This window comes from Rhinolophus sinicus, chromosome 2 (genome assembly GCF_057876585.1).
Source record: "Rhinolophus sinicus isolate RSI-liver-muscle chromosome 2, RSI-T2T, whole genome shotgun sequence".
Classification (NCBI taxonomy): domain Eukaryota; kingdom Metazoa; phylum Chordata; class Mammalia; order Chiroptera; family Rhinolophidae; genus Rhinolophus; species Rhinolophus sinicus.
The window spans coordinates 28,136,509-28,155,559 of NC_142502.1; the positions used below are offsets into that span (position 1 = coordinate 28,136,509).

At 38.6% G+C, this 19,051-nt stretch overlaps 1 protein-coding gene and 1 pseudogene across 2 annotated transcripts; one reads left to right on the forward strand and one right to left on the reverse strand.

The window, feature by feature from the left end:
• Positions 1 to 3,093: 3,093 nt before the first annotated feature.
• LOC109447964 (splicing regulator RBM11 pseudogene) lies at positions 3,094 to 4,023 on the reverse strand (annotated as a pseudogene).
• Positions 4,024 to 7,283: 3,260 nt separating this feature from the next.
• Positions 7,284 to 17,927, forward strand: VNN2 (vanin 2). 2 transcript variants are annotated; one of them, XM_019732745.3, is made up of 9 exons: positions 7,284 to 7,421; positions 7,609 to 7,663; positions 7,973 to 8,204; positions 8,323 to 8,453; positions 10,546 to 10,738; positions 12,690 to 12,978; positions 14,253 to 14,626; positions 15,553 to 15,723; positions 17,296 to 17,927. In XM_019732745.3, the coding sequence occupies exons 3-9, from the start codon at positions 7,992 to 7,994 to the stop codon at positions 17,482 to 17,484; spliced, it is 1,560 nt and encodes a 519-aa protein (XP_019588304.2). In that variant the 5' UTR covers positions 7,284 to 7,421; positions 7,609 to 7,663; positions 7,973 to 7,991; the 3' UTR covers positions 17,485 to 17,927. The 2 variants fall into 2 exon arrangements, with proteins under 2 accessions (XP_019588304.2, XP_019588305.2); XM_019732746.3 differs by having other exon boundaries at positions 7,286 to 7,421; positions 7,586 to 7,663.
• Positions 17,928 to 19,051: the final 1,124 nt, after the last annotated feature.

Below are 19,051 nucleotides of genomic sequence, written 5' to 3' on the forward strand. Positions count from 1 at the left end.
GACACAGTGGACCACATGCCTGGAGTCTAGTAAGCAGAGAAGGTTGGGGAGGTGGAGGGACGCCAGACTTTGATTGATATTTTCAGGAAGGTCATTGTGTCTTCATGTGGATATGTATGGGGATGTGATTTAGCAGGGTTGGAGGGAGATTTTTGGAAGCTTTGAGAGAGACAGTGGTTTGGATCAGGGAGGTGGTGGTGGAGATGGAGAGCAAAGGGTGTGTTTGGAAGTGGAACAAACAGGACTTGCTGGTGTGGAGGGCGAAGGGGAGAAGAATTTAGGGTGACTCCTAGGTTTTGGCATGAAGGTATGGGTGGATGGCAGTGCCTCTTAGTGAGATGGGGAAGATTAGGAGCAAAACAGATTCTGAAGGGGCAGATTAAACCATGATGTGGTGCCCTTTCACTCGAAGAGGAAAAAAAATAAAAAATAAAGGATGACAGAACCAAGGTTGGGGATGACGAAGAGCAACAGGAAGTACAACCATTTTGGAAGACTGGCATTCATTGCCAAAACTGAACATTCACAAACCCCATGAACTCTTCATTCTCCTTCTCCCCACAAGTCCCTTTGTCATGAGACATCCGATGGGTTGTCTAGGGCTCTGGGAGCTCAAGTGGCCTCTCACCCCTCCCCTGCTTCCCAGAGCGACGCCAGGAAGGAGTATGACCCCGGCCCGCTGAATTCGTGTTACGTGCAGAACAGATCCAGGCTCGTATTGCCCAAACACCTCTTCATTGCTTAAATCACCTGGTCCCACTTCCCTACTTTTCTTCCGTGGGTGCCGGCTCTTGTGGGGCCCCGCTCCTGGGCCGGTGACCCAAGATACGCTGAGCGCCTGCAGTTCCCACCGCTGCCGCGCGGGGCCGCTATTAAAACACCGCAGGGCTGGCCGGCAGCTTCCCTCCGGGCGTGGCAGCCGGGCTTTCACCTCCGGTACCAGCGTCTGGGTGTGTGGCTCAGGACTGCCCGCCTATTACCGTTACCCGCGCTGTTGACTGTTGAGAGTTCAAGGTGAACACAGATTCCAAGCTTTCTGGTGAGAGAACTTTTTGTTCCCGTTCCCAACACGCTGCTTTCAATACACGCTGCGGTGGATAGCGGTGTATTTTAATGATGCTTGATAGGAAACTAACTTTGTACCTTCCTCATTTTATGATTTTGCAAGTACTATTAAAATAAATAACAAAAAAAGTTAAAAATATGAGAAAGGATAGAGGAACTTTGAACAATGAAACCAAAAGTTAGGCTAAAACTATCAAAGGAAATCTGGGGGGGTGTTTTTTTTTAATGTTTCATATTTTTTTATATTTATATTCTAAATATAACAAAGGTGCCCAGCTTAAAAGGTGCTCAGCTTAAAAGATGTCACATCTCCACTCACATCCTCACTCCTTTTGTTAAAGGAGACTATTTTACGTATGTAGTGGAATGTACAATATTGTAATAAGAAAGTGTATTTTTTACATTAAGTTTATATTGCAACCTATATGTATACAAATTAACTCAAAGGAAAAATAGAAAGGGCAAAGAAAAAAATCAATTGTTGTTAAGTTAAACTTTGAGATAATTGATTCACATGGAGTTGTAAGAATTAATATGCAGAGGTCACATATACTCTTTCCCCCATTTCTCCTGGTGGTAACATCTCACAACACAATAGTACAATATCAGCCAGGATTTACTGTTTATAGAGTCAAGACACAAAACATTCCCATCCTTCATGTTGCCCTTTTATAGCCATGTCAAGTTCTCTCTCACCCTCACGCCCTCCTTAATCTCTGGAAACCACGAATCTTTTCTCCATTTCTACAATTTTGTCATTTCAGAAATGTTGTATAAATAGAATCATATGGTATGTTAGCTTTCGGGATTGGTCTTTTGTCATTCAGCACAATGCTCTTAAGATCCATCCACATTGTCACATGTGTCAACAGTTCATTTCTTTATATTAGTGAGTAGTATTCCATGGAATCGGTATAGACAGCTTGCTTAGCCATTCATTGAAAGACATGTGAATTATTTTCCGTTTATGGTTATTAAAAGCAAAGCTGTTATGAACATTAACGTACGGGTTTTTGTGTGAATATGTCTTCATTTCTTTGGGATAAATGCCTGGGAATAATACAACTGCTGGATTGTATGGTAGTTGCATGATTAGTTTCCCTCCCAAATAACCCATTTATTTTACATAGGAAATTTGATTTGGACAAGAAATAGTAAATCATACATTAATGAAATATTCTATTTACTTGTTTGTTAAGTTATGAAGATTTAAATACATTAAATATACCTTCTCAAACCTAGTTGGCCAATAATAAATAAATACTACTCCTACTATAAATACTACTACTACTACTACTACTACTAAAAGCTGGTGGATAATAAATACTGACATAATTTTCAAACTAATTTTCATTAAATACAATTAGTAAGTGAAAAGTAAAGAAGCCGATATCTCTGTTTAAATGCAATCATATCAAAAAGGAATGACCCAAAGACTAGTCCTATGTTAGTTATCTTTCCTTTTGTATCAATGTCATTTCTGTGTATGAAATAAGCCCACAGGAGAGTAAGACTCAGAAACAACATATTCAGAGACAAAGAAAATGTTGTTTAAAGCATTAAAGAAAACTAAAGCCTGCTTTGTCATTCTTTATTAGGAACAACTCGCAAATCTGAAATATTTGTAGTGATTTCTTTCAGAAAATCCACAGCCTATTCTAATCCCACCATATTTGTAGTTGAGGTTTATAGGTGACAATCTAGGAAAGCATGGGGTTCAATATAACTTTTGATTTACAGTTTAGTGCAAATGTGTCATCAGTACTAAAATAAACAGCTTAAAGCATGTTTTCTTGTTGACACGGGGTCAAAAAAGCATGACAAATATGAAAAATAATACATTATTAGCATTTTTAAGTTTTTGTCATTCAAGACAAATTTGAATATCAAATCAGTTAAGTCATATTATTATATATTTCAAGCATGAAGCCATGGAATCAGTCGGATGAATTCTGATGGTGTTTTTTTTTTTTTTCCCTTTAAGAGAGTTAAAACCAGTGTAGATAAATATGTTATTTGAACATAATATTAATGTCTTTTCTTACACTTTCAGAATTTGGGGCTAAATACATTTCCTCTATTGTTTTCTGTTCTGTCACTATTACTGGTTTGCTTTTACCTCTTGTTTGCTTAGCTGGTAAAGATCAGAGTCATTTGGTTATTGGTGAATCCATTCCTCAGAATTAGGTCCAGCCTCTAGATGTGCAACATGAATAGTGAGAGGACAGGGATGTGGATTAGGAAGTGGCACTGTTGTCTCATGGTCAGGAAGCTGCAGCGTTGGATGATATGCATGCCACTGCATCTTCTGAAAGAAGAAAAATCTATGTCTTGAGGCAAAGCAGCAATATTAATTGGAAAAAACCGCATGGTAAAGTTAGATGTACCCATAACTTCTTCATTCCTATAGCTGGTGAATTTGTCTTAACGTAGCTCTCAAGACGTTGGGTAGTTGATTCAGAAGATGGAGAACTCCCAAATAGATGGTGTACATTAATTGATATTCCACATAAATGAATTTTACTTAGCAGAGGTATGACAGGCATATGGTTCTGATTCTGGGAGCTCAAAGCAGACGAACGCAAGACTTCTGCTTTTCTTCTTTGTCTTTGCATATAGTCACATTGGTTAATGGCGCAGTCTTTAAGAAACCGAAGTAACGTCATGAAGAAATTCTTCCTGTACTGGGGCCTCTAAATTCTCCACAAATGCTGTCCTGTTGTCCTCTTTCAGAACAGGGAACAAGAATATGTAGGAGGCGCTGGGATCCTGCCCCACTTCCCTGCTATCCTGCTCCAACCCAGAAGGAGGTGGGGCAAGGATTAGTTTTTTCAGAAACTGCCCAACTTGTTTTCCAAAGCGGCTGTGCCATTTCACATTCCCAAAAGCAATGTATGAGTAATACAGTTTCTCAGTAAGTTTGTATATGTGTCTTTTTAAAAAAATAGAATGATGCATGAAGTAAGGAGCGAGAGCTATTGATCAGAGAGCTATGAATCTATGGTACCGTTGGAGGGAAATCCATCATGTTTAGCTCATAGAAATGGACTTCACGTTAATCGTTTCAGGATAAAACTTTCAGGGCAGGTTGGCATAGAAGAGAGGAAACATGAAAGACTTTATGGACAGAGACAGAACAATGAAAAAAATAGAGAATGTGGACCAGCTGACATCCATTTAACAAATTTGTAGCCAAGAACAGGTGGGCATAGCACCATAGACCTGGGTTGAAGCTGCACTGGGTATTGCATCAGTCTTGTGGGCATGAAGCAATAATAGTAAAAGCAAAACTTACTCAACGCATTTCACCATTTTGCAGATGAGGGAAACTATGGCACTGAGAGGACACATAACTTACTCATAGTCACCCAGCGAGGAAGTGGTTCAAACCCAGGCATTCGGGCTTCAGGGCCCATGTCTTTAACCATACCTGATACCATCACGACTCTCATAACTACAGTAAGAAAAAATGCCTGCTATGTAAGTTGACAGTAGTTAGATGCAGGACCATACAGAATTTAGTGATCTCCACCTGGAGGAAAGTTCCAGAGTGGATTTGTGTCACTGTAGAAGAATAATGTGCTTAAGAGAAAGAATATTATGTGAACTTAAGAGTCACCTTAGGCTTTGAGGGCTAGAAAATGGCCACTTGCCATGCTCTGTTACTTCTCCTGGCTATTTGGACGTTGTTCAGTCGAAATCACGTAATTCCACCTGGCCTGTGTTACCTAGCCTCTATGACTGCTGGGAAGAAAACCCCAGAAATCAGAGTTGCCAGGCTAGGATAAAACAAATTCTCCTTCTCCTGATGCCTAAGAGGGAAAATCCTCTGGCCAGCTGCTGTTCACACAGAAAATAAACCAAAACAGGAATTCGGGTGACTGGAGGAGCCACAGGCCTTGGAAAGAAGAAAGCAGATAGAATCCAGGGGAGAGGAAGTCTTCACCTAGACAGACGGGTACGTAGGTATCTATCTTAGACCTCAAACATGTCTTGTGGTGGTTTTTGTTGTTGTTTTACATCCTTGCTCATTGAAAATAATAAGGTGAATTATTGGTGAATTATTGTGATGCTCTTGGGAACGAAAAATGGGCTACCTGGCAGACTGACATACTCAGGTGGCTACCTGGTGGGCCTGACGAGCTCAGTAACTGAAAGTAACCACAGGGATGTTCTGATCATAAAAATTCCTAACTGAACATGTTATAATGGGAAGTCATGTCCTAAGGCCTATGTGATAGATTAATCTTTACCTTGAAAAAGCCCTGTCCATCCCTTTTGTGCATCTATGATAACATACTTCAAATGTCAGAATGATCTCTTCTGCAGACCCCCAGAGAGAAAAACACCTGGTACTGGACCAAGAGCACCCCTTCATTCATCATTGTTATCCTTTACCTGCATACCTCTGTAAACTGTGTATGTTAAATATTAACTATCCTGCACCCACCAATGTGAAAAAAAAGTATGCATCTCTTCATTTGTACTTTTTATCCAATCCTACATATTTCCCCACTTTGCTTTCTCCTGCCTCCTTAGTCTACCACCAATGGATTTCGTGTAACTTTCCTTCCATCTAGCCCTTTGATTTTAATATATAAAGTGAACTACAAAACCGCGACTCCTTGGAGCATTTTCTTAATTCTTTGTGATTTTGCTTCTGGGCCTGGCCCTCAACTCTGACTCTAACAAACTCTGTAAGCCTTTATTTAGGTTTGGACTTTGCTTTGTCAATACCCTCATATCACTCGACAAAACAATAAATGTACCACAGCTTGGCACTTTTATACTTTTCGTGAATTTTGTTATTCTTTTCCCTCTGTAGTACCTGAGATTTCAGCTTTATTTTTGTATCATACCCTTTCAAATGCATGTTTCTACAACTGCCTACCTAAATAAACAAGTGACCTTGATCCAGCTCCTTCGGAGTTATTTCATCTGTCCTGAAAAGAAGGCAGTCGTCCTTACTTTTTCAAAAGCTTGGAATCCAACTAGATTGTCCGTTTGGTCTGCTATAATGAAATACTATTGACTGGGTGTCTTATATACAACAGGAATTTATTTCTCATGGTTCTGGAGGCTGGGAAGTCCAAGATCAAGGTGCCAGGTGAATCATTGTCTGGTGAGGACTCACTTCATGGCTCATAGATAGCCATCTTCTCACCGTGTCCTCACATGGTAAAAAGGTCAAGAGAGCTCTCTGGGCTGTTTTTTTGTTTTTGTTTTTGTTTTTGTTTTTAATATACATAAGGGCAGGAATCCCCTTCTTGAGGGCTCCACTCTCATGAACTGATCACCTTTCAACGGCCCAACCTAATACCTCCTAATACCGACACACTGGGAATTGGGTTTCAACAAATTAGTTTTTGGAGGAACGCAAACATTCAGTCTATAGCAACAATCAAGAGAATTTTCAAAATTTACTGTTGGTGAATACAATGAACTTTTGGCAGAGTTAGACCAGAACTAAAGTTAATGATCTGCAAGTGAAATCATCAACAAGAGAACTTGTTACCGTTTTGCTTTTGAAGAAGTGGGCCCCCCACTTTGAAGAAGTGCCCCCCCCCCAAGTACGTGAGCGTGCTAACAATTCAAAGGGTCTTTTGTAGCTCAGCCTCCCACAGTCCTAAACTTCTGAGGGCAAAAAGCAGAAGGGTAGTTTAAAACATGAAATTGCTGTTGCTGTAAAGTCAAAGACTGGGGGCTACTGTCAACTTCCTGTGACACAACCCTTTCCATCCAGTAGGTCATTCAGGGAACACCAGGACATGACATACCATTACTCTCAGATTTTCTCTTGGTTTTAGTTGTATTGGCTGCAAGCCCTGAGCTGGAGGAGCCCCTCACCTGGATGGGACCACCAAAATATGGCTCAAGTTCAGTCTGGTTCTTCTCAAGCAGACATTTCCTTCCAAACACCGATTCAAACAGTCTTGCTGAAGGCATATGCAAGCCTCCAATGGGGACAAGGACAGAAACATTGGTTTTTTTTCTTCCACTATGTACTTTTTTGGATACAGTATCATATTTTTCTTTCTTTTTTTCTTTTATACAGTACCAAGAGAATGTTGTTTTTTGTTTGTTTGTTTTTCCAAAGGTCCGCTTTTTTCTGTTTTTCTTGCTTCATTTTGATGTGTCATCTTTTAAGTGCCTATGAGGAAATGCTGTCAGTAATTCTCCAGGCTGTTTTCACTTCTCAGCTCATATATTGCCGTTTCATTTCTGGGAGCGAAGCCAGACCAGGAAGTCCTTCAGGCTGTGGCAGAGCCGGAAGCAGCTCCTGCCGTCCTGCATGTCTCGTGTCTTTGTTGTGTTTCCACCGCATGGTTGATGGGCCTCTGCTGGGCGTGATCCAGGTACTCTGTCTCCCATTTCATCCCAAGTGGTTCTCTAGCATTGTACCCCAAATAGACTACATTTGATTAATTAAACAATAGTATTCTGTGGTCTTAACAATTAAATCATGCTAAGCAGTCAGAATCATTATATTACTAAACTGTGACTCATTTTTGTTAAATAGTGTCATCCCGTCGTACCTTACAGGAAATCTTCATGTATCGTTGACGCTCAGAATAACCTTGTGAAGGAGATAGAACAGGTATGTTGTTATTTCATTTTTCACATGAGAGTTACTTTAGTTACTATTGTCTATTAATAAAAGGGTACGATTATACTACCTATGAATTTTCATTTTTGAAATTTGACATCAAATCTTATCAATAGTACATGTACAATTCTTGTCACACTTTTTGATTGTATTCATTGAACTGCAATATTTTTTTCCCCTCAAAAGTGGTCAGGCATAATATTCATAAGATTAGAAAATACGAGCCCCAGAGCTGGTAGTCATGTTATATAAATGTCCTGCTCTTTATAAATGCTACATACATGTTACTTTTACTTTCAGAAATCTCTCGACCTTGGCCATGAGCACTTTCTCCTTTCAAACCTCTGTGGCAGTTTTTGGCCTGATGACCCTGCATGTCAGTGCCCTGGATACATTTATAGCTGCAGTATATGAACATGCAGTCATATTGCCAAATAAAACAGAGACACCTGTTTCTCAGGATGATGCCTTGCTCCTTATGAACAAGAATCTAGATATTCTAGAAAGAGCCATCAAGCAGGCAGCTGAGCAGGTATTTTATTTCTAATCATAATTTAAGGGAGAGACATGAGAGCTTGTGGAAGATTGGAGTATTGGAGTGTCTCTATTACATGTGGAGAAGTAATTTTGATTTGACTTATTCTGAACAGGATGCTCAAATCATTGTGACTCCAGAAGATGCACTTTATGGATGGAAATTTACAAGGGAAACCATTTTCCCTTATCTGGAGGACATCCCGGACCCTCAGACGACCTGGATTCCATGTGAAGACCCCCACAGGTATTTTAACTATCATAGTTGTTTGTACAAAAGTGTTATAATTCTTTAAAAGGTGCACATTCACCACAGCAAAATGATAACTCCTGAATGAGTATATACGTGGTGTATGTTATTATCATACTTATCTTGTCATTTGTTAGATTTAAGAAATTGTACTTAGATATTACTAAATGATCCTTTGGTTTAATGTCTTTATTACATTTGGAGAAAATATGTAAACAAGGTATTTATTATTAGGATTAGAAACTAAGGAGAAGAGGATTTCATGGATACAAGTAGTAAATTAATTTCTGAAGTGGATAGTGGGTTGTATTTGGCAAATATTCCAAGGTCTCTATTGAAGGTACCACATTTTAGTTTCATAGAGTCTCTGTTCCAGAATCTGCTTCCCAGGTAGGAAGACCTTACTCTGTACTTTTCAGTAAACCCTAAGATCTTATGCTTTGAAACTTTGCATTTTCCTAAGCTCAAAGATACCTTTCCTGCAGAAAAATGTAATATACAAATTTCCTACTATAGAATATTTAATAGATATGTGTATATTTAATATATAAATCATACTGCCTAAAAAGACTTGTCTAGATTATCGAGGTACAGAGTGTACATTTCAAAACTTACAAGAAAAGGTGTCTCACTCTGTCACACTTATTCTTTTTCATCTTTCAAATCCTCTCACTCTCTCTTATCCCTCTCACACTTCCCCTCACTCTTTCACCTCAAATTAAATTTATTAAACATTCCTCTGTCATATTTTTGCTGGAAGCTTATGGATACCACACATTTTAAGGCACTCCTCATTCTTCTGACGTTTATATAAGGGCTATTAGGAAAAGGCCTGTGTTTCCTGTTAGCCGATGCTCTCCATGGTGTTTTTGAGCAATTTTCTTGCATGCAAAAAAGAGGCCAAATAGCTAGGTAGTCTTTCTGCATAGAAGTTTTGAGAATTGCAACAACCCATTTGTTCTTTTATCTCACAGTAGGATTGAGTTCTGGATTTCCTATTATTTAAAACAATGTGTGTTGCAAATTTATGGATGAGTCAAAGATCACAGTAGCTATGGAAACTAGTGACGATTTGGGGACAGGTTCTTCCGTAAGGTTAGGAAATGCCTCTTTTATGGCCCTACAGTAGAAGGAACACAGTTTGACAGAAAATGGGCTTGCCTCGTTACACAGTATAGTGATTCCCAAGTTTTTCGCATGAGCAACTAGAGACATGGAATTGCCACTCATAGGGAGCACTGAAGGAATAGTATGTCTGGGATGGAAACTAGGAAGTCAGTTCTGTGCATCTTAAGTTTGAGCTACCCTTAAAACCTCCAAGTGGAGATGTCAACCTGGCAGTTGCATATACAAGTCTGGCATGAAAGGACACGGTCAGGGCTGGAGATAAAAAATCAGGAGTCGACATATAGAGGGTTTTAACACTATGATGGGTTGGCCCATGGAGAGAGTTAAAGAAAAGAAGGGATCTAAGGCTTGAGAACTGGGACATTCCAGTGTTTAGATTCAGGGGAGTTGAGGAGGAACCAGCAAAGGAGAAGGAGAAGAGGAGCCAGTAAGTAGGAGAATGAGAGAGTGGGGTCCAATGAGCAAGGTGGAGTGTTTCCAGAAGAGGATGTAATTAACCGTGTCAGCTGCTACGGGCAAGTAGGATGAGATCAAGTCAGATGTGGCTCATCATTGGCAGTAAGAGTTGTTGGGTGGGATGATAGAAATGAAAGCTGATTTGAGAGCTTTAAAAGAGAGGAGAAGCTGGGAACAGCGAAATAGACAGCTCTTCCTAGGAGTTTTCTTGTAAGAGGGAACTGAGATACGGAGCGATATTTAGAGGGCAAACTTTGAAGTTTATTTGAATACAGTATTGTTGATTAATCCCTCTGATGCGCATTGGATCTCCAGAACTTATTTATCTAATGTACCTTTAAACAACCATTCCCAATTCCCCCACCTCCTAGCCCCTGGTAACCACCATTCTGCTCTGTGTCTCTATGAGTCTGTTTTTTTTAGATTCCACATATAAGTGATATCATACATTATTTGTCTTTCTCCATTTGACTTATTGAAATGTCTTAATTAAAATTGGATTTAGATTTGGTCACACACCAATACAAGCAAGACTCAGCTGCCTGGCCAAGAACAACTCTATCTATGTCTTGGCAAATATTGGGGACAAAAAGCCATGTAATTCCAGTGACTCCACATGTCCTGCTAATGGCTATTATCAATACAATACCAACGTGGTATATAATGAAAAGGGAAAACTGGTGGCGCGGTATCATAAGGTAAGAGGGGGTGGGATGTACAATGGTGCTGTTAGGAGAGTGCTTACTGCTGGGCTTAGGAGTTTGAGCTGCATTCCTATATACTACAGTGTTACTAAATTTTTTTTTAAGTAAGCAATAAAGAAAATGACATTTAAGAAAAAACAAATCTAAAAAAAAATTGTAGGCAAAGATCTATTAAGATGTTGCAATAGTCTAAGATTGAGATTGTTTTTTTGTATATGTAAAACAAGTAATTTTAATATTGATACAAAAGTTACTAAGGTGACTATAATCTAGATACCGCTTAATATTGAAATGATACAGAATGTTCCCAAATGGTATGAATCAGTTTCACAGAAGTTAATTTCCCTGTTTTCTATCAGACCACAAAAATGATCTTTCTCTTTATTTTCTACACCAGTTAATTTAATTACCCTCCTATAGATTTAAGGTCAGATCATAACATTTTTACTTTAAACTCTGAATTGAAAGAGCAAAATGACCATAAGCCATAATTTTATACCAAGTGAGCAGGGAGAGAGCCAGGATTTTTAAGTGGATATGTTATATGCCTGTCCGTGTGACTGTCTCTCTTCCTCCCCGCTTTTTTTTTCCTAAGCATCTTAAAATTATAGCCTCACAGTCTTTTGAGTGGAGAAATTATCTGCCAGAAGTTCCAGTTAAAATATAAATATCAGTCAAGAAGAATGACATTAACCCAATGGTTTTCCAATGTTTTTGATCATATACCCCTGTTGGAAAAAAAATTGACTTGACTCCTCAATAAATGTATATTTAGTTTTGCATTCATAAGTAAAACATAACTTTTAAACTTTTCTTTATAACTTGGTACATTTTGACAACTTCTTTTCATACATAATTAAATTTTCATGTTCTCTTTAAATCTGTGTCTCATACTAGGAATAAAAATGTTCGTGCTTCCATTTTATTGTTTTCTAAACTTTGCATTATTAGTATCCTTTTTTAACATGCTTTCTTTGCAAGAATGGCTTTAAGCTATTCTCCCATTTTGTAAGTGCTAATTTAGTTAAGCTGATAACATCCTTGGTCAAGCAACTTAACCAGGACCTAGTGAACTGCAGGATGGCGCTGGGCACTGAATGTGACAAGCTGGTGGGGAAACCTGTAGTTACTCTAAATTTCAGGGCTCTCACTCTCCCCTCAAAGACCATTCATGACCCATGAGCTCTAACATATGGACCTAGTAAGAGAACCTTTGTCATCCGATTCTTAAACTACTAGTAAGGATCCATTTCTCTTTTATGTTTTAGATAGAAAATAAATGTAAAGATAAATTTTAATAGTCTTTTTCCCAACACTTGTTGTTCCCTACTTTGCAGACAATTGTCTTAAACTGTTGACACATTTGGTTAGTTTTTCAAGTTTACTTGGAAGGAATCAGGGAAAATTAAGTACAATATTCATTTTCAACAGCAATTTTGAAAGCTGGATAAGAGTCTCTGGAATTATTTTGGATAGGATATTGTAAAAATGGAAGTGGCATCCCTCATCCACTTAACATATTTATTGTGCATCTATTATATTTCTAGACATCAGGGATTCAAAGTAGATTAACACACATTGTTCTTTGAATCCTGGAAACATAAAAAAGCTTCTTCAGCTTTCACAAAAGCTCTTTGGTCTTTTGGAATTTGTAGGAAGGTATTTGGCTCCTAATTGAGAAGTGGGGATTAGGGGAGTAAGGACAGAGATAGAAGGAGAGAAAAGGAGGGAAGGAGGGAGAGGGAGGGAGGGAGAGGGAGAATATAAATGATTTTTTTTCCATGTTTTCCTTGGAATTTTACTTGCAATCACCGGAGTCATTCACTTCCTGTAGATTTGCTGCTGTTGACCATAGCCAAATCTGTTACTAACCTTGGAGGGTTTCTACAAGTTACTTCTTCAATAAACAAGCCTTTTCTGGTTTTATCTTTTGCATTTGTTTTAGTACCACCTCTACTCTGAGCCTCAGTTTGATGTCCCTGAAAAGCCAGAGTTGGTGACTTTCGACACCCCCTTTGGAAGGTTTGGCATGTTCACGTGCTTTGATATACTCTTCCATGATCCTGCTGTGACCCTGGTGAAGGATTTCCATGTGGACACCATACTGTTTCCCACAGCTTGGATGAATGTTTTGCCTCTTTTGACAGCTATTGAATTCCACTCAGCCTGGGCTATGGGCATGGGAGTTAATCTTCTCGCGGCCAATATACATCATGTCCACCTAAATATGGCAGGTAATTCATGATCAGATGAGGTTCACAGATTATGTTTCTAAATGCAGAGAAACTAATGCCTCAGGTATGACCTGTCCTAATTTTTTGCTTCTCTGTTGACACTAATCACTGCTTTGTCATGCTTTCACAAAAAAAAGAAAGGCTAGTGACTGACTAACAGCTATGATGGTATTAAGACCTTTAGGAGTGTTATTTCATTTATCCTCACAACTCTGTTAGATGAGTCTTATCACCCCACTTTTATAGTTTGGAAAACTGAGGCACAGCGAATGCAAGTAACTTGCCAGCTAGTAAATGGCAAAGCAAGAAACGAAACAAGATTTGCGCGAACATTGGCAAAAGGCAAATGAATGTATTATTAACATGTAGTTTTGTAAAAAATTACCCTAAAAGTGAAAAGTAAAAGTGGCTTAAAACAATAAACATTTATTATCTCACATTTTCTGTTGGTCAAGAATTTGGGACTGGCTTTGCTGGGTGGTCCTGGCTCAGACTATCGCTTCAGAGTACATTACGCTGTTCACTGGACCAGCAGTCATATGGAGTCATGATGGGCAAGCAGATTGCTTCCAGAAGAGCTGCCTCACATGTTTATTAGCAGGATCCCTTAGTTCCTCAGTGATTGTTGGCATTGTTGTGATCATTTCTTGCCACTTGGGCCTCTCCATAGGGCTGTGTGATGTATTCTTCATGACATGGCAGCTGACTATCTCCAGAACAAGTCGTGAGAGAGGAATGGAAGAGGAGGGGAGTGGAGGAGAGAGGAGGGGAGGGGAGGGACGGGGAGGGGAGAGGGAGAGCTGCAATGCCCTTTATGACTAGTCACACACTATTACTTCTAGCATGTTCTGTTCATTAAAAGTGAGTCACAAAGTCCAGCCTGCACTCAGAGGGAAGGGAAGTAGATCTACCCAGTGGAAAAAGGTGTTTTGAACAATTTTGGAGCACATTTGAAAACCATGACAATGGGGAACAGGATAGAATTTTGCATTATCTTTCCCTACTTTTCAGGAACTGCCAAGTGCACAGATTTTATATTTGGTTTAGTTTTCCATAATGCTAATAGATTATTATATTCAAAGTTATTTGGCATGAGACCATCAAACATCTTTTAATTTCATCCAAACGAGACTAGGAGAAATACTTAGGTGTTCAGTGTAACTTGAAGCCTGTGTGCTCTCATTGTAACTATGGTGACATGACCACTTGCTCAATTCTGATGGGGAAACTGGCAGTGTTGGTTTTGTTTTTTAAGACTTGTTTTCCACTCACAGGCAGTGGTATTTACGCACCACACTCTCCCAAAGTGTACCATTACGATGTGGAAACAGGATTGGGAAAGATCCTCCTTTCAGAAGTGGATTCCCATCCTCGAAACTCTTCTGCCTACCCAATAGCCGTGAATTGGAGTGCCTACGCCACAACCATCAAACCATTCCCAGTACAGAAAAATACTTTCAGGGGATTTATTCGCAAGGATATGTTCAACTTCACAGAACTTTTTGAAAACTCCGGAAACCTTACAGTCTGTCAAAAAGATCTCTGCTGTCATTTAAGCTATAGAATGTTAAGAAAAGAAGAGAATGAAGTGTATGTGCTAGGAGCTTTTACAGGACTTCACGGCCGAAGGAGAAGGGAGTACTGGCAGGTAAGCTCGGCTCAAGTGAAAGGAAGCGTTTAAGTGTCATTACATCCCAGGATTAACTTTTCATATTTGTCGCAAGGAGCCAAGTGCTTTTTCTCGGCATGACTCCATGCATTGCTAATACCACACACACACACACACACACACACACACACACACACACACGCATGTGTGCACACACACATTGTGAGTAATCATATGATATTTACAATAGGAGTTAAGTATAACCTGATGCTTGCTTTGAGCACCATTTAAAAAAAAAAATATTTCCCTGACCATGATGATTTCCTATTTGACTAATGAACTATTTTTACATATTATGGTAAACTTCAATAAGGCTTCCTTAAGTAGCTTTGCTGATGCATCTGAATATAAACAGTCTTGTTTTAACTTTTAAAACCAACAATGAGTAGGGATACTACTTTTATCTTAGTTTCTCTTGTAATCAGATGTCCTGGTCATTTTATTCTCTTCCAATGACAAATATTTAAAATGTAAACTTTTAATATAGTGTTGGCTATGCCTTTGTGTTTTCTTATACTCTGTGCCCCACGGCCTTCTCCTAGAGAAAAGGATGTGGGAAAAAGAGATGGACAAATTGTAATCATCATTTTAGCTTCAGTACTACTGTTGCCAAAAGACCTCTATTCTCTTTTGCCAACTAATCATCTGACAAGCCTAACTAATGGTTCAAGACTAACTTAAACTGACTTCTTTCTTTTAATCCATTTGTTACCCAGGAAGTGGGGTTGGTTCTCAAATCATTTGCCATTTCCAATAAAGCAGGTAATTTAAAGAAACATGATCCAAATCCCTTTATCAAAGGGAGAAAACACTTGCTTTGCTATGGTTATAAACTGAATCAACAATTCTAGTACTAGTAACTTAGATGTAAGGCATTGCATTTTATCTGCATCTGTTCCATACAGGTATGCACAATGCTGAAATGCAAAACAACTGATTTGACAACTTGTGGACAGCCAGTAGAAACTGCTTTGACAAGATTTGACATGTTCTCCCTAAGTGGCACATTTGAAACGGAGTATGTTTTTCCTGAAGTGCTTCTTACCAAAATTCAGCTGTCACCTGGAAAATTTGTGGTAGGAGGATTTTCACTGAAGAATATTTCATGAAGAATATTTTCATTTTATCTGTTCTCTGAAGCCAAGTAAAATAGGCTATGGCAACTCTTATCAGTTAACTTTCACTGTGTAACAAACCTCCTCAAACCTTAATGACTTTAGACATAACCATTTCTTTAGCCCTTATTTTGTGGCTGACAATGTGACCTTGACGTAGCTAGGCTGTTCTTCTGGTTTGGTACAGGCGTAGTTGATCTTGGCAGGGCTCATTTGTGCCTCTGCCACTAGCTGGTGGGTTGGTTGAGGCTGGTTGGTTTGTGATGGCCTTGCCTGGGACAGCAGGGATGATTGGGGACACTCTGTCCTTGAGGTCTCTCCTCCTCGAGCAATCTTGGGCTTGTCCACGTGTTAGTTGAAGGAGTCCAAGAGCATCAACAGGGAAAGCCACAGTGAGACTTTCCAAGTCTCTGCTTGCACCATGTTTGCAAATATCTCATCAACCACCGCAAGTCACATGACCAATGTAGATTCAAGGGTTAGAAAAATAAATGATGCAGATCTTTCAGTGGGAAGAGCTATAAAATCACATTGCAAAAGGGCATGGATAAAAGAGGAAATTTCTTGGCCATTTTTCCAATTTATAGCCACTTACTGCAAAGTGATGGCACTTCATTCAAGTAATACAATAAGATACCTAGACCTTATGAAGCCAAGGCACCATTCATTGAAAAATGTTTGTTTATAGATTTTTAATTTCCTTTTGTCACATGTGGAAACAAACTGAAAATCAAGTATTTATTTCACAAATTATAATGGCTATAACCAGATAATTCACAAATTAAGCTGGTCTCAAATTAGAATTCAGACTGTGGGTTTATATCTACTACCGTGTTTCCCTGAAAATAAGATCTAGCCGGAAAATCAGTTCTCTGTATCTATGAGTCTCTCTGTTTTGTTTGCTCGTTTATTCTGTTCTTTAGATTCTACATGTAAGTGAGATGGTGTGGTATTTGTCTTTCTCAGTCTGACTTATTTCATCTAGCATAATGTCCTCTAGGTCCATCCATGTTGTTGCAAATGGTAAGATTTCATTCTTTTTTTATGGCAAAACCAAAATGGCCATCAACAGACAATTGGATAAAGAAATTGTGGTACATTCACCTTTAACTTTTAAGCTTCTTGAGGGGAGGGTGTGATTTTACTCCTCTAGCACCTGATTATCTTGCTCATAATTGGACTCAAATCTTTGCTGCAGCTGATTTTTGACTTTTCATTAAGGGTTATAGTTGATCGTTGAAATTCAAATATTGAGCCCTTCTAGAGTGGCTGTAACCTCCATTACATATATTAGGTCGGTGCAAAAGTAATTGCGGTTTTTGCAATTATTTTTAACCTTTTAAACCACAGTTACTTTTGCACCAACCTAATAAAATAGTTGTCCCCCGCCTGTCCTTCCTGTTCCCAGTCACCCCACCCCATCAAGCTGGAACTACTTGATCAACCATGATATATAGGATTGTTTCAAAAATATCATTCTACTTGCAATGCGTATTTTAATCAAGCTGACGATATTTTCCCACTTTTCTTTAGGTACTAAAAGATGGGCGTTTGGTAAACAAGAATGGATTATCCGAGCCTATCCTAACAGTGTCTCTCTTTGGGAGATGGTATACTAAGGACTCACATTCCATCTCAGGAAGTACCAGCAATTTGGCAACAACTTACCTGCTAATATCCACTTTATTAATGATAGCTTTGCAAAATATTGTGATGGCGTAGGCTATCTCTTGATCACATTCATTTTTGCAGCATATATTTTGTTTGCTAAATGTGTTTATCAGGTTCCCAAGTTTACTAAGAAACTTTGAAGGGCTATCTCAGTAGTATAGGACAATGATTTCTACATATGTGTTTTTCTCATCAAGAATTATTTTTAAGTATTATGGTCATGTTGCCTCCTTTTTTGGCTACTCTGAAGTGTTGCTGTGTGGGATCGTGGAAAGAGAATGGGTGTTTGGGTCAGATAAATGACAATCAAATCTTAGCTCTAGCTTTATTTACTCTGTGACCTTGTGTGTGCTTGTGTGTGAGAGGGAACAAAGTGAAGAGTTTTCGGGCCATTGTAAACACAGCTGTGGCCTTTGAAGAGAGCAGTAATGATGGGAATTGAGGGGTTTATGACTGAATTCCATTTGACATTAAAGATACTTTGAGTTCATCTACTTTCCTATGTTAATGATTAGGGGGAAATTTGCTCTCTAATCAGATAGTAATATTGAAGTTTATCTTCACAATGAAAGTTATTGTGAGATGTTCTAGAAGAGATGACAGTTAGTCCAGGTTCATAGTAAAGGAGACCTGGCCCAGAGCATTCATAGCCCCAAAATACCTCACCTGAAGGCTGTGATGTAATTTAACAGGCCCAAATCCCATAACACAAAAGTCATGACTGTTAATAGTAGCACTATTTTCAACATTGGGCAGTATGCTGTTTTCAAAAAATATATATCATATGCTACTTAAAATATAGTATATTTGTTACTGATCATTTAGTACAAATATTCTTAAAATTAAGGAAATAAATTTTCAGATTTTTTGTCAGGTTTTATATCTCCAAAATGATGTTAAGTCACATCAAAATATCAAAACTGAGGCATTTATGTTTTCTTTTTATATATTGTTGTATATCTACTCCATACAGATTCAATTTGAATATTCTATTAAAATGTAGTAGAAAAATTAAGACTCCTTTTATACTGAAGTGGTTACCATTAAGAGAAAGGAAATGGAGGTTAAGCCACATTTTGTATTTAATTTTGAGAAGGGTTTATATGTTGCCTGTGTTCAACATTGGGAAAAGATGGTCATTTTAAAGTGGTGGTGAATGTGTGTGTGTGTGTGTGTGTGTGTGTGTGTGTGTGTGTGTTTCAAATCACGTAACCCTCAAAATGATATGTTCTTTTTTCTTGAAATACGGAACATTTCAAATTTGCCAGGTTTTTGCTTGAGAAAGTTAGGCATTATGCAATGGTATTGCTATGTGTATTGTGACCCTTGGGCAATGATATTTTACTTCAAAAAGTTAAACTCTTGTCTGGAAGTCAACAGCTGACCCTACCCCTACTGCTTTGAGAAAGATATAAACAAGGAGCTCCTCACAGATTCTAAGGAACGGTTTTTCCCCTGATTCACACTTTGGGCTATCAGCTGTGCTTCAATTCATTTAAAAACAAAACCAAAAACAGTAAAACAGTACCAAGTCCCAAGGTAAAGAAAGAGTACTTAACTCAACTGTAAAATTACTCCCATCACAACTTTTTAACCCTTATCTCCTCAGTGGTTTTCA

Bases quoted from the DNA above. Each gene is read 5' to 3' on its own strand.
- VNN2 (XM_019732745.3), top strand. From the start codon at position 7,992: ATGAGCACTTTCTCCTTTCAAACCTCTGTGGCAGTTTTTGGCCTGATG. The intron at 10,739-12,689 runs GTAAGAGGGGGT...CATTTGTTTTAG, and splicing joins TGGTGGCGCGGTATCATAAG to TACCACCTCTACTCTGAGCC. The intron at 15,724-17,295 runs GTAGGAGGATTT...ACTTTTCTTTAG, and splicing joins TGTCACCTGGAAAATTTGTG to GTACTAAAAGATGGGCGTTT.